This window comes from Rhipicephalus microplus, chromosome 9, assembly GCF_043290135.1.
Source record: "Rhipicephalus microplus isolate Deutch F79 chromosome 9, USDA_Rmic, whole genome shotgun sequence".
Lineage (NCBI taxonomy): Eukaryota > Metazoa > Arthropoda > Arachnida > Ixodida > Ixodidae > Rhipicephalus > Rhipicephalus microplus.
Window position 1 is genome coordinate 3,301,833 of NC_134708.1, and position 13,543 is coordinate 3,315,375.

At 43.4% G+C, this 13,543-nt stretch overlaps 1 protein-coding gene across 7 annotated transcripts in view; it reads left to right on the forward strand.

Moving 5' to 3' along the window:
- The window catches only part of LOC119163329 (transmembrane protein adipocyte-associated 1 homolog), a 148,384-nt gene that overhangs the window by 98,709 nt on the left and 36,132 nt on the right, over nt 1-13,543 (forward strand). For all 7 annotated transcript variants that reach the window (XR_012885952.1, XR_012885953.1, XR_012885955.1 and 4 more), the window contains 4 exons: nt 5,995-6,055; nt 6,163-6,265; nt 12,004-12,084; nt 12,178-12,307. Coding sequence is in view for 4 of the 7 variants with exons in the window: in XM_037415306.2 (XP_037271203.2) it covers nt 5,995-6,055; nt 6,163-6,265; nt 12,004-12,084; nt 12,178-12,307 (375 nt within the window). In the remaining 3 variants the exon portion in view is untranslated. The remainder of the gene's footprint in view (nt 1-5,994; nt 6,056-6,162; nt 6,266-12,003; nt 12,085-12,177; nt 12,308-13,543) is intronic.

Here is a 13,543-nt window from a genome sequence, read left to right on the forward strand (position 1 = left end):
ACTAGATGCGTCTTAACCGCAGAACCGCGCCCTCCTCCTCATGCGCCTCGGCGCTTCTAAAAGGTTGGCACATCTAGTGGCGGGCTGTTTCCTCGTCCACATGTTTTGTACATACGCTGTAAATTGAACATTATGTGTTCTTTTGGCTGTCCTCTGCCTTTCAACTGCCTGGACGCTCCCTGCCCGGCATTGGTCCTCACGACACGCTACCCAGGAGACCGTGGGGCCTCTTCTAATAATACACTTGGAGTTCTAGGTGGATGCGTCTTTTAAGTATACATTCTATGTATTTTGACTAAAGTAAATTCAGCTGGAAATGCTGCCTGTGTCATCATCCTCGTCTTCTGTTTGCTAAAAGGAGTTGAGAAGGTTTTAGTTTGCCGAAGTCACTCGCGATGACAAGTTGTTGCGACTAGCACTGGTTAGAAAGGAGTGCACGGGAGGCATGGCATTGCTTACTGCCTTCAGATGAAACCTTCGTGCCTTGGACAAGATTCTAGCTATGGCTGTTCACCTGGGCCACTTGTAGTTGGCCAGCAAGAGTTGCCAAATGCATTTGGTTACCACTCATTGTCGCAAAGAGATCAAGTAACACAAACGTTCCAACCATTTTGGCGACTATCTCAAATGTATTTGAAAAAAATCGTGCTCATTTATTGCATTGAAAATAGTGAAACAGTAGAATATTTTCGAGATAGAAAAATTTGTGGTCACGTGGCTGCCTTCTGAGCTTCCTGGAATGTCGTTTGGGTATTGTTTGTGGCAAAATTTACTGTAAAAGTGCCGCTCCTTTTTTCTATACCAAAATTGGTCTACATGTTAAGTTAAGGTTCTTGTGTAAGGTGTTTGAAGCTCAGTAATATTAGTGCAATTTTTCTGGCACATACCTCTCCACAAATTCAGCCAGGATGTGTTATGTTTGCATATTTTCTATTGCAATGCTGCACTTTGTATGAGTATCTCAGTAGTGAATACTTACTCCTCAAAAGGTACATTTTCAAAAAAAAAAAATTCTTAGTCCTCTTAAGCTGCAACACTTCACGAGAAAAATTCACTAATTTCACAAAATCATCTTTTTTATCCATATTGAGATGCAATTTGCATCATGTGCTGGTTTATTTTAAAATCACCTTTATACCTAAATTGAATGCATTCGAACAGTTCTTTCTATATGGCAAATCTTATTATTACATTTTTTGTTTTAAGGAAGAAAATAATTTTTGAATTTTTCCATTGGCGCCTATTTTCTCATTTGGTCATAGAACAGCTGCCGCCTTGAAATTTCCCATTGCCATGAATGGGGAAAGGGATTTTAAATCATATTAGTTAATAAGATATTGCACTAATATTATGAAGCTTCAAACATTTTACACAAGCATCTTTACTTAACTTGTAGAGCAAATTTGGTAAATAAAGAAGGAGGGGTACTTTAAAAATAAATTTTTCCACAAACAACACCCAAACGACATTCCAGGAAGTTCACAGGGCAGCCACGTGACAACAAATTTTTTTCTCTCTGAAATATTTTAGCAGTTCACTATTTTTCAATGCAGTAAATGAGCACCATTTTTTTTTTTCGAGTAAATTAGAAATGGTTGTTAAAATGACTGGAACGTTACACTTGGGCTGACTCACAAAGGACTCGCATAAAAATAAGCTCATACGTAGCTGCCCTGTCTATATAGCTACTGAAGCTGATCTCTCCTTTTTCCTTAACAGGATGGGTATTGGGTTTACTACAAGGCCTGTTCTAGTGATCGCCAATTTAGCTGACCCTGTGGATGCCTGTTCCATTCTGTTCCTACACATCGCTCATGGCTGTGCATCATATCTAGCTTGTAAAATGCTATTATTTATTTGCAGGAATTTTAAGTGCACAACAAAAGAAGTGAGGGCTCTTACACAAACATTCAGTAGTACTTGACTACGCTTGCACCATTTGGGACTCGACTCGGATGTACCTTGCAGAAAAAAAATAGAAAGAGTTGAGCTCCTTGATTATGAGAAATGACTACAGTCTCTATGTGAATGTGTCTGAAATCAGGCTTCACTACTAAACCATCTAAACACTGATATGAAACACTGGTATCAAAACCACTGATACTCCCTTGGTGTCTCGTTCAACGTGTATTACATCTCTGTGTGCCAGGAATCTGAAAAAAAAAAAAAAAAAGTCGTTGCCTGTGCTGAAGTAACTGTCCTTGCTTCTCTCCACGAGAGGTATGCGGGAACTGCACATATACCGTATTCACTCGCATAATGAATGCACTTTTTTCTTGAAAAAAAAAAAACTGGGCAAAGTGGGGGTGCAATTATTACCTTGGAAAAATTTTATGAAAAATTTTTTGTGATAAGCAAAAAAGTACGGTAATGCAAAAAACAAAAGGTAGGTCGCTCAACTTGCACTTTACTCATCTTTGGTGGTTGAAGGTGCTATCTTCTGCAAGCTGTTCCCGTGCTGCCCATGCACGTCGTAAAAGCATTTCAGGGCTATCTTTTCTCGCAATCATTTAACCGTAACAGTGGTATCTGCTGTGGTCTCAAGGGGTGTCCAGAAGCATGCACTACGACGCCACGACGCACTTTGCCAACTTGGCAACCTCACACAACGACCGCGACGACGCCATTGATATCGTAGCAAGCAATCGACATAGTAGGAAGCTACCACCAAAGCATCAAAACAAACGGCCGATTACGAGAATAATGACAAAATATGACGGCCGCCTCGTTTGCAACTGAAGCGAAATTCGGGAACCATGTTACAAATGTAGTCACGATGTTTTCTTGGCAAAAGCGATTTCTTTCTGGTTTTCTAGAAACCTGCGACACGATGAGGACGAATGGCCTTTTGCCAAAGCCATAGCGATAGCAAGTTCTGTTCTCGCACGAAAATTGCACGCATGTGGTTGGGCCTTAAAGTTTCATACCTGCAGGAAGTGACCATCGGTTGGCGCGGGAAGTTTTGCGACCTTCGCTCGCTGTGTGCTTGTCAGCTGCTATGTTGCTACATTCACATTCTTCCTGAACCTCGCTGTGGCACAAAGATATTTAAAAAAAACTGAGTGCGTGCTGCGCACAGATGGAAAGAAAGAACTACTATATGGCGTGCTGCAGCAAGCGATGGGATGGGAGGAGGGATCGAGCCGAGGTGGCCGAGGGGAGTTGACATAATAATAAAAAAAAAAAAAAAAAACGGAAGAGATCAAACGGGCACGGAGGTGCCAGCTGTCGGCTAGCGGTACTGCAGTGGACGGCTGGAGGGAGTGCATTTTTACGCAGGAAAGGCAAAAATCCGAATTTTGACGACTGAAGTTGGAGGTGCATTTGTTATGCGAGTGCGTTCATTACGCGAGTAAATACAGTATATGTACCGATGGTTCAACACACCTTTGGTGTTCATCCGGGGCAGTGGTTGTTCCAGCATGAGCCATTATCATCAGCTTTAAAACTTGCCATTCCACGACGTCGACTGCTGCAGAACCAGCTACTCTGCACTTTGTTATGTCACTGGTGAACCACATCAAGAATGGTCAATCTTCAGCGACTCCAAGGCAGTCCTACTGTCTGTGCTATCAGCACTGAGCCATGGGAGCAGCTTCATACACCACATCAGAAAGAGCACCACGTGACGTTTCGGTGGCTTCCTAGGAAACGAACATGCTGATGATGCCGCTCGGGCAGCTATTAGAAGAACATAGATAACATGCAAATTTTCAAGGTGTGATGCAGCCAGCGATCTTCAAAAGCTTCCATAGGAGATCACGCTCTCTTCATGATGCCCACGAAGCAGACCAATCGTCAACACAGCCCGAGCTCTTTTACAAATATCTGTATGCCTACTGGACCCTGCCGAACCGATGCCACACTGCTTTATCGTTCATGGTTAGGTGTGGCATTCAGCAAATCTTATTCTTTTCACATTGGGATGGCCAACAACGATCTCTGCGATGCCTGTCGTTGCGAGGAGATTGCGCCACATCCTGTGTGACTGTTCAGTACATGACGTTCAGGGACAGTCACTGGTGTCTGTTCTAGACTACCGTGACAATAAGTGAATGTCTGTTGAATCTATTCTTGAATGTCCTACACAGAGGACATAGCAGCTGAAGGCAACCAAAGAAATGCTCAAGTTTCTAAAGAAAAACTAACTTAGACAAGCGACTGTGATGTCTGGTGCCACGCGAGCCGAATGGACATGTAACTGACAGCATGTATGTGTGTGTGATGTTATGTGCTGTTTCCCACTCTTTCAATCTCCCCTTAGAGTAGCAAACTGGTTTTCCTAGACAGGTTAACATCTCCGCCTTTCCTTCCCTACCATTTCTTTTTCATTCTCTTGCTGTGCCCCCAAAACATTTCCTTGGTTATCTATTTTCAACATTACTTTAAAGGGGCAGCAAACAGGCTTTGAATTTTTTTTGATACCCCTCAAACAAGCTTGCCAATTCTTATTGTAGAGTGCAGCAATCGCATCTTTTTTTTTTAATTTACAGCACTTCGCGCTGTGCATTCTCCATTTCGAAAAATCATTCCTGTGCCTATTTCCTTTGCCTTACCAATCCCCACCGTACGCGCAGTGACGCAAGCTTACCCAGCAGCAACTTTCCGTACCACTGAGCTCGTTAATTGGCTCTTTCAGGTGCACAGTCTGCATTTGCATTTCCCTGTGCTGCCCTCTGCCCTTTTTGAAAGCCTTAGACTACTGGAATTGCCCGAACGAAAGCCTTCAAGAGGTGTCACACCACTTCACCGCTAGGGGAAGGTTGCCCCCTCGAACCGCACTTTCTTCCCACGCCAGTATGGCATGCGCTCATGTTGGGGAGGTCCTGCTTGGTCGTTGGCTGGCTGTGCACTGATGAAGTATTGCTGACGTTATGTTACTGAAGCCGGCGGCGTCACGATGATGGGCTACGCCGTCCCCTTTCCTATGGCAGAGAAGGCTGGGGAGACCACGTGAAAATTTGAAACCAGCTGAAATGAATGTTTTGACCTTTGCAACTTTCTGCACGTATTCACCAAATTCTTGCAGCAGCATGCTCTCAAAGCAAAAGCAAAAGTGTGCATATTTCTCTTCATAAACATTTCTCACTCTTTACTTGCTCTTTAAGTGCCCTGTAGCACTTTTCCTAGTATCCATGATGTGGCTTCATGAAAGGAGTTTATTGCCTTACAAATAGACTTGGGGTCTCTCAAACACGATTGTAGTTACCAGAATTTGTTGCGTGCCTTAAGTGGTTTCTACCTATCCTTGTGTATCATGCTAAAAGCTATGCTGAAAAGGTCGGGATCTTTATGCTTTATCCTGAAGTGAAATCTCGTGATTTTCAGCCCAGCACCACGATTGTTGAGTTATCACGGAGCTGCACATAGAAAAAAAAATAATGAATTGAAAGATTCAATTTTATTGATCATAAGATCAAATTGTGTGGGGACCTCCACAAAGTCTTGCTAATCTAGACAGCCCATTCCTTTTTTTTAAACCTTATAAGTGCTAAGGTAACAAGTCATGTAAGAAAAGACAGTATTCTACGTGCCTTCATGTGGATATTCGCATGCTTGTTGATTTTCATGTAACTGCCCCATTGCATGTATAACCACAACTTGGAACATACGGCATTCAAATCTCAGGGAACATTTTCAATTGTTTTTTGGGATCATCCAGTTAGAACAGTAAAATGTATTCAGTAACTATTTTGGCCACCAACGATAGTGCTGGAATCTTTGATGCCACGTGCATAAATGCTAATGTGCTTTTGAGCTGATCAATTTCTTTATGGCTGTGCGCGTGGATAACATTGAAATTTGAGTTTTTCTTTTTCTGGGCACAAGTTTGCTCTATGAAGAGTTTGAATGTGACCGGCTGCGGTTGCTTTTTTCATTGTCACAACCATGTAACATCATGTTTACCTTAAGCATACTGCTTGACAGGGCAAGTGTAATGATAAGTTTCACTCTTGGAGTGAAATTAGAATGAAACTGCCTTTTTCTGTGCAGGTGTACATTGTTGTGTTCCTGCTTCCATGGACTGGTCTACGAGAACGTATAGCTTTGCCAGGTAATGCTTTAATTGCTGCATCTGGTGAGGTGAATGGTGTAACCTCCTTTAAAAAGAAAAGAAATGCAGCGTCTGCTTTTCATTAATGGCAAGTCACGTGCTTGCAGCCAAGCAGAGCTTCTACTGGTATGCCCTGTTCCTCGCTGTGCTCAACGTGGCCCAGGCAGTTGGCTCGGGCCTCTACTACTACGACATTCGGGAAGGTGTCTGGTGAGTTTGTCGCAAGGCTTGGTCACAACAGGAGTCACCCACAGGATGTCTCCTATATTCAAAATAAAAGCCTAATCATGGCATGTCTTGCTGGGCTAAGTCATCTTTGTGAGTGGTGGTGGATATGAGTGTCATTATTGACAGAATCCTGCATGATTACACTGACACTTTGTCACAAGTCAGCCGTGCTGAAAATGAAACGTGCGGCCTCTGTCCCATTTCGTTTCTTGGACGTGTCTTTGTTCCAGCATTCTGGAAAGTGCCTCTATAATTTTTGGCAAGCAGCCTTGCAAGGCGAACCCCACAAACACATTCTCCGATGCCTACATGCATGTTAGGTTTTTCTACGCATATGGATTACCCCACATCGTGATCTGTCTTCGTGCAAAAATATCATCATCATCAACCTATTTTTTATCTACTGCAAGACAAAAGAACTACCGAATGGTCTCCAATTTGCCATAGACAATCTTAGTTTATGCCTCTGTTGGCTTCATAAGTTGCTGTGGTCCCCGGCTGTATTTTATTTCTCTTAGTAACCCGTTGTTTACTCCAACTACAATGTTGATGATGAAGGAATTCTTGTTTCAACTCTGCTGTACCGTTCCTAAGGTGACAGCAAATGCATCAGTTGTCACAGTTGTTTCCAGAGTCAGGTCAAGCTACTGCATTAACTTGCCCGCCAGTTGTTTCATATCTTGAGAAGACTTCGTGTCCCAGCTAAATGAAGCATGCATAGACACTGTGCAGTCGACTTCCCTTAATACGGACTTCACGGAAACTGCACGAAACTTCAAATTAAACCAACTTCAAATGAAGCCAAAAGCTCAAAAAACTGCGCTTTTTCTGCTTCAAATTCAAACGTTCCCTGTCACTGCTCGAAGCTCCAATGAACATACAAGTCTTATTTCACGGCTCTTCATACAGTAGAAGCTCGCCCACACATTTTTCAGGGGACTATAAAAAATTGTAAAAATGAGGAAATGCAAATGCCCATAAATGCAACAATTTAAAAACGGAAGGGATTAAAAAGCGCACAATTTTATTTCAGTACCTGTACACATACACATGAACGATCAGCCCAAGGCAAGCAACTGCAGTGTTAAGAAATGACAGTTAGGCTGAGATTTAGATGCATATTAGACACCTACAGTGCGTTATGGCTCATGCCATGCCACATTACATTTCTTCAAAATAAACCTGGGGTGGCATTCTTAAAAGGGTGCTGACACCTTTTTTCAGAGGCGATTTTACTCATGTGTACAGAGACAGCTCTGAGTAAGTGTGACACTCGCCAAATGTTTAGATCGTGTATATTTAAAACTATTTTCTCACGGCAAACCTACAGACATTGACACTAACCTCACCTCAGGCTACAATAGTAATGCAGGTGACTTCATGCAGCAGTCTGGACAGTTGTGATGATTTCAAGCACCAAAAGTACGAAGTAAGATAAATGAGGAGCGCTGACTCCACCGCCGCTCCACGCTTTCACGCTGGACACATCGTGCAACGCGCATGCAGTTGTCTAACTCATTCCTTTGCTCTGCTCGTCCGCTCCTCTTCCTGCTTTTGCACATGCTTCCTCCTCTCTCGACACGTATCGCAACGCATAGCGCCACCTGTACAGCTGCGCTAATGAGCGCATGTGCGAACTGGCGGAAACCAGTGGCGGGCGCGGCAAAGAGTGGCGAGCGTGTCGTCTGCTAAAAAACAGTTTGCTCGGCTGCCTCAGTATGACAACCAAAAGAAACGTATATATGCATACTCATAATTAAATAAGAAATGAAAACATCGTACCACTTTTTTTTACACATATGCGAAACACTGCTACAGATCTTTAGGCAAAATCGACAATAAGTTCTGCAGAAAAAGAACGGCAGATCAGACGTTTGCTTGTTTTCCACGCCTGGACGCCTGAGTGGAAATGTTGGCCAGACATTTTCGTGTTATACCCTTTATTTAAATATCCGTAATGTGCTTGTTCATGCTCGAAAGGGCAAGATATCTTCGTATTTGTGTGCAAAGACGCGGGGCAAGCGGACACAGGGCAATGAAGGGTTTTGTTCCTGGCTGCAAGTCTGGTTATGCCAAAGAGTAGGAGAAGATTTCACTCCTCACGGCCCCATCTGATCCGCTGCTACTGAATCAGTGGCGTCAAAAAGTATCCGTGAGTAAGCGACCCCTGAAATCAAAGGAGAAAATATGTGCTTGACACTTCGAGAAGCACCTCATATTTGATAGGTACTTCAGAAAACACAAAGGAAACGTTCTACTACATGTAAAGAAAGTGCTTCCAATTTATAAGGGAGCAATTCCTTCCATCTTTGGGGAAAGCGTGGCTCAACTCGATGCTGAATATACAGAGGAACTAACAGACACCGGTGCCGAAGAACAAGAGAACATCAATTTCTCTACAACCGCATACACAGTGGGTGCCTTTCTTTGCCCAGATAATAAAAATTCTCAGCATTGCCTACGAGAGGACTCCTTCACTTGGTCGCCTGGCAAGGATCTAAGAAAAGACAACAGCTTGAGTGCGCCTTCCAACGAACAATTTGCAGCAGAGAGGGACGCAAGCAGCTCTACTGCCATAAGCAACAACAGAGACTCTCTGTGTTCAGACCGAAGCTAACTTTTTGCAATGTTACCTCATGTATTAGGTCAAGTATATGTTATGTTTTTGTGCGTTGTAGTGGCATTGTATAATTCTGCGTGGTCCACGTTAAAGATGTCAGGCGTTTGGCCTGTTACGAATAAAAGAAGTAAAACGATACATTGGATTATTTCTTCTCGTGATGTCAATCCGTAAACTGCAATAGGCAGGCTCTTTACAGGAAAGAATTGGTAGCAGACGTAAGGCATGCGCGGAGCAGACCAAGGAAAGCGGCCAAGCGCGCGTCCGTGCCGTTGCTATAGCAACAAAAGGTCTGAGCCCCCAACCGACGATTCTGCTAGAGGCAGCGCCTCTCCTCCGCTACTTTCTTTCATTTGCAGCGCCACCAGGCAAACGAACTGCGAAGCATGAAGCGGCGTTGCAAGATGTGTCCCTTCCAGACGAGCAAAGTCGGCGCTCCTCTCTTATCTTACTCCGTGACCAAAACACAAAAAATGGCAGCATGCCCACTTGCGTGTCGCTTTCTGAATCATCTGCTCGTGCTGAGCGGTGGTGCGGTCACTGTCATCCAGCATACCTGTGAAGCGAGCTATTGGAATTTGAAATTGTGTACGTGCACACAAATACAAGATATACGCTTATCAGAGGGCAAATGAATCATTTGATTTCGAATTTACCATCATGACGCCAATATTTTGCCTTGTCAAGTCTTGCACCAGTGAAACAAAGGACAATAGGTGCAAGTTCTACCAATTCCTCTTCAATCCGGCCCGGAGACAAACGTTGGTCGATTTCGTGTGCTATGGCTGAAGCCGAGACTAGATACCTACCAAGCAGAGCTTACTCTGTTTGCTGAACTTCACTCCAGGTTGGTACACGTGCAAAATACGGTTGCTGACCGACTTCAGATTGTTAATGAAGAAGCTGCGCCTTGAAAGTGATGAAATTCCAATGTTTTGCCCCTCACCCCCCACACATGCCTTGACAGTTGCCACTCGTGCAGCGCGCAGCAGATGATCGAAGAAGCTACGTGTGGGCGAAGATGTGTCACGAAAACTTGCTCATGCACATACTACCACCTGGTGGCCCTGCTCATACCATGTCGTGACGTCAAGTTACAGTAGGAACCAAAACTAGCTTTTAAAAGCACGCTGTAATTAAGCACTCACTCATGCTTACCGGTACACTTCCTATGCTCTCATAGGCTTGGCCTATCATTTGACGCAAAAATGGGATAAGAGAAAAATTGTGTCAGTACCCCTTTAAGCGACCATCAGAGAGAATGCCGTCAGTCACAGAAATTTAATTGTTGTTGCATGTGATTCTGTTAGCATTAACTGCAGAATGCATTGAAGAACTTGGTGTATCCAGCACAACTGCACGATTATTGCAACAATTCACGAGCACAAGACCACTAGAAGCATGGGCAACAATGAGCTCATAAAAAAGTCCTGCCAAAGTGACAGTGCAACCAACCAATTCTGGAAACCTTACTTTTGCTAGTAGCCAGTCGCAAACCAACAGACGTCATAGATACCAGGTGTAAATAGCAAACGCAGATCTCAGGGTGTATGCTTTTGCCGGCAGAAAGAGAAAACACAGTATGGCTAATGTTTACACTACATTGTGCGACTAATCTCCAAGCCAAGTAAAGCTAGTCTGCATGAGAAATGTACATGACCGATCTTCATGTTTACTCGGGCAGCTGGGAGTGCGAGTTCAGTGTATCGCATGGGAATGGTCCGACAGCTGCAACCTCACAGTGTGGTTCTCAATGCGGGAGATGCTGTGACAGGTACGCAAAGGCTAGCCAGAACGACGTAGGAGGAGAACATAGCACGTGTGAAGGTAACAGAGAGATCCTATTGTAGCTGAGAGAACACAACTACTGTTGATTTCGCAGTCCTCCAAACATTTGTAGCAATACCATTACTCATTCGGAGTTGAATAATTATGAAATGTCTCCATCTATTTTCAAGAACACCAAGTGCATTTTTATGTTTGCCCTTCTGATCTCAACCTATGGTCCTCTGTTTAATGCCTTGTGTTTTCCTGCGTTCATGTGGCGCTAAGTATACTTCATGCAAGCCATTTCGAGCACCAAACATGCAAGACTTGCCTTGTAATAATTCTGGCGTTTTGCTAAACTGTACAGTTGAGCGAAATTTCAGCTAGTCTTATCATTTGAAAGTCTTTTTCCATTTCTGAAATAAGAATCACAGAGTTCTTTTACCCATGCCTTCCTGCTGGCCACCTCACCGCCCGCCTTCCTGTAGTCGGAGAAAACTTGCTGTTTATGCTGTGGGAGCTGTTCTGGGCAAACATGGACACTGGCACGAAACAGCCGCTTGCGAGTCCGCATTCTTCGATAGGCAAAGCATTTATGCAGCAGATTTACTCTACTTACACTGAGGTCAGTTAGTGCGTGTGGATGCCAGTGGTTTCACATCCTCGTTTTAGGAGCGACCTTTCCATGACCCCTTTAACTACCCTATTGTCGATCATCGAGCTGCATGGGGCATTGGCAAATTTTGAAACAAAAAGCTGGCACAGAATTGGTGTCGTGCTGGGCTCTGCAAAATTTGTTCTTTTGCATGAACAAAGCCTCATCAAATTCAATAAAAGTGGATGACAAAGTAGATGGTTAAAAGCTGCAAAAACGAGTCAATGGGAACTCAACAGACATGCTGGAACAAAAGTGCCTCATTTTCTTCAGCCAAATTATGCAGTAACATTTTACATTTTATCATGGAATCTGATTTTACCATGTAATCTGATAATCTGATTTTCAACAGCGTGCGTCATTCTCTATAAAGCAGTCGTCAAACCTGCTAGTATTACGGCTGGTGCTCACGTAAGCTGTCGAATAAACTTAGCTATTCGCTTCCAGCGTGTAACCTTAACAGAATGATCTCAAGCAATTGTGAGGGTTCCCAAACATTCCTTGCAACAGCTTTTGTGGCTAGCACTCGAATTCATCGAAATAATGCTTACAAATGGGCATGGCAATATCCTGAAGTTCTGTTTAATGTTTCTTTTTTTCAATCCTAATATACCTGTACTTGTGCTACACAATTTTTGGGTAAAATATGGGCAGTGTTCTTGCTTTCTCTGATTTCAGCGTGGTAGACGTGACCAGCTACCTCTACTTCACCATCTTCACCCCACTTGTCTACAAGACGTTCCTAGCAGACTTCTTCAGGTGAGCAGTGCTAGACTCTGCAAGTGTAGCTAATGTGGGTCATTCCATGAGATGTGGCCCACTCAGTTGTGATAATGAGTTGTCTCTTTCTAGCATCTCGCAGCCCAGCATCATGTTCTCGTACAAGGCCCAAACGGACGACCCCATGGAGGACGACAACGTCAGCTTGCCCCACCAGCTGTCCTGCTCGTCGCTCAAGACTGACTCGGACTACATTTACCAGGTGCACATTGCACACATCTGAGTGTTGCGCATGCGTGTGAGCAAGCTTGCCAAGGATGGTGCTGCACGCTGTTGCAAGTTTGATGCTGTCTTATCTGTCTTTACTCTAGTCACTATAAAGTATTCTTAACTGCAACAAGTAGCTCTTCACTATTCTCCACCAAATGAAAGGCCTCATTAGGGCTGCAGTTTGGTATGCATCTCAACAGCATGTAAGGCACCCAGTCAATGGAAGAGTCTTCATCAGACTGTCTCTTGTTTTTTATGTGTGCGAGCATGCTTTTTCTGTGCAGCCACTGTAAGCAAGGAGGGCTGTCAAAGGCCATTTCACAAATTCCGGAGTCTTACGATGTTTCAAATAACTTGGGGAGGGGGGCACTACACTTTCAGCTAAATTAAAATTGCTTCGATGAATTAAGCAGTGCAGACGTTGAGACGGGCGGTTTAGCAGAACAAATTATTTTTAAACACATTTTTATTATCTGCTCCCATGCACCAATATATAACAGGATTCCTACATTTTTTTGAGATCATTGCTGAGAATACGCTGCCAACAGCATTTGCAGGGAGCTTTCTTCCTTGCAGCACATTATAGGATTTTAACTTATCTAGCTCATTTTTTGGAGAAAGAAAGAAAAACCTTTGCCTACTGCCAACATTTCCTCTTATTTTGCTTGAACCTGTCGCAAAAGTAGTGCTGGATAAGAGTATCACTACAGCGAAAACCACTGCCATAAAAATTTTTTCAATTCCCTGTCAGCTGTCAATTAATGTGTCGAAAAAGGTCTATTCGCCTCAATTTTTCTGTTTGCATTTAAAACTCGGTATAGCCAAAAATCACCCCTTTACTACGTTATATTAAAACTTGATTCATTTCTAACATGAACTTTTGTGTAAGGCGTAATTGCTGAAGGACTAATTTCAACATGAAAAGAGCCCTAACAATGTTTCACTGATGAAAAGAATTAGTTTCAATGACCTGAAATGCAGCAGCCATGATTCTCCACAGTACTTGTACGTCACATATAAAGCTGAAAGAAGTGCAAATCCAACGAATCATGGTCATATAGGTCAAGTTAAGCTTTTGGTCTACTGCTTCTTATTAAAACTTTATTAAGTGTTGCCCAGAAAGGTGTCATGTTCAATGAGGCAATACATTGCGCTACACTGAATCCAATAAGATGCTATACTGAAAGCCATTGCACAACAACAAGGCTGTCTACAGTCATCTGAAAGC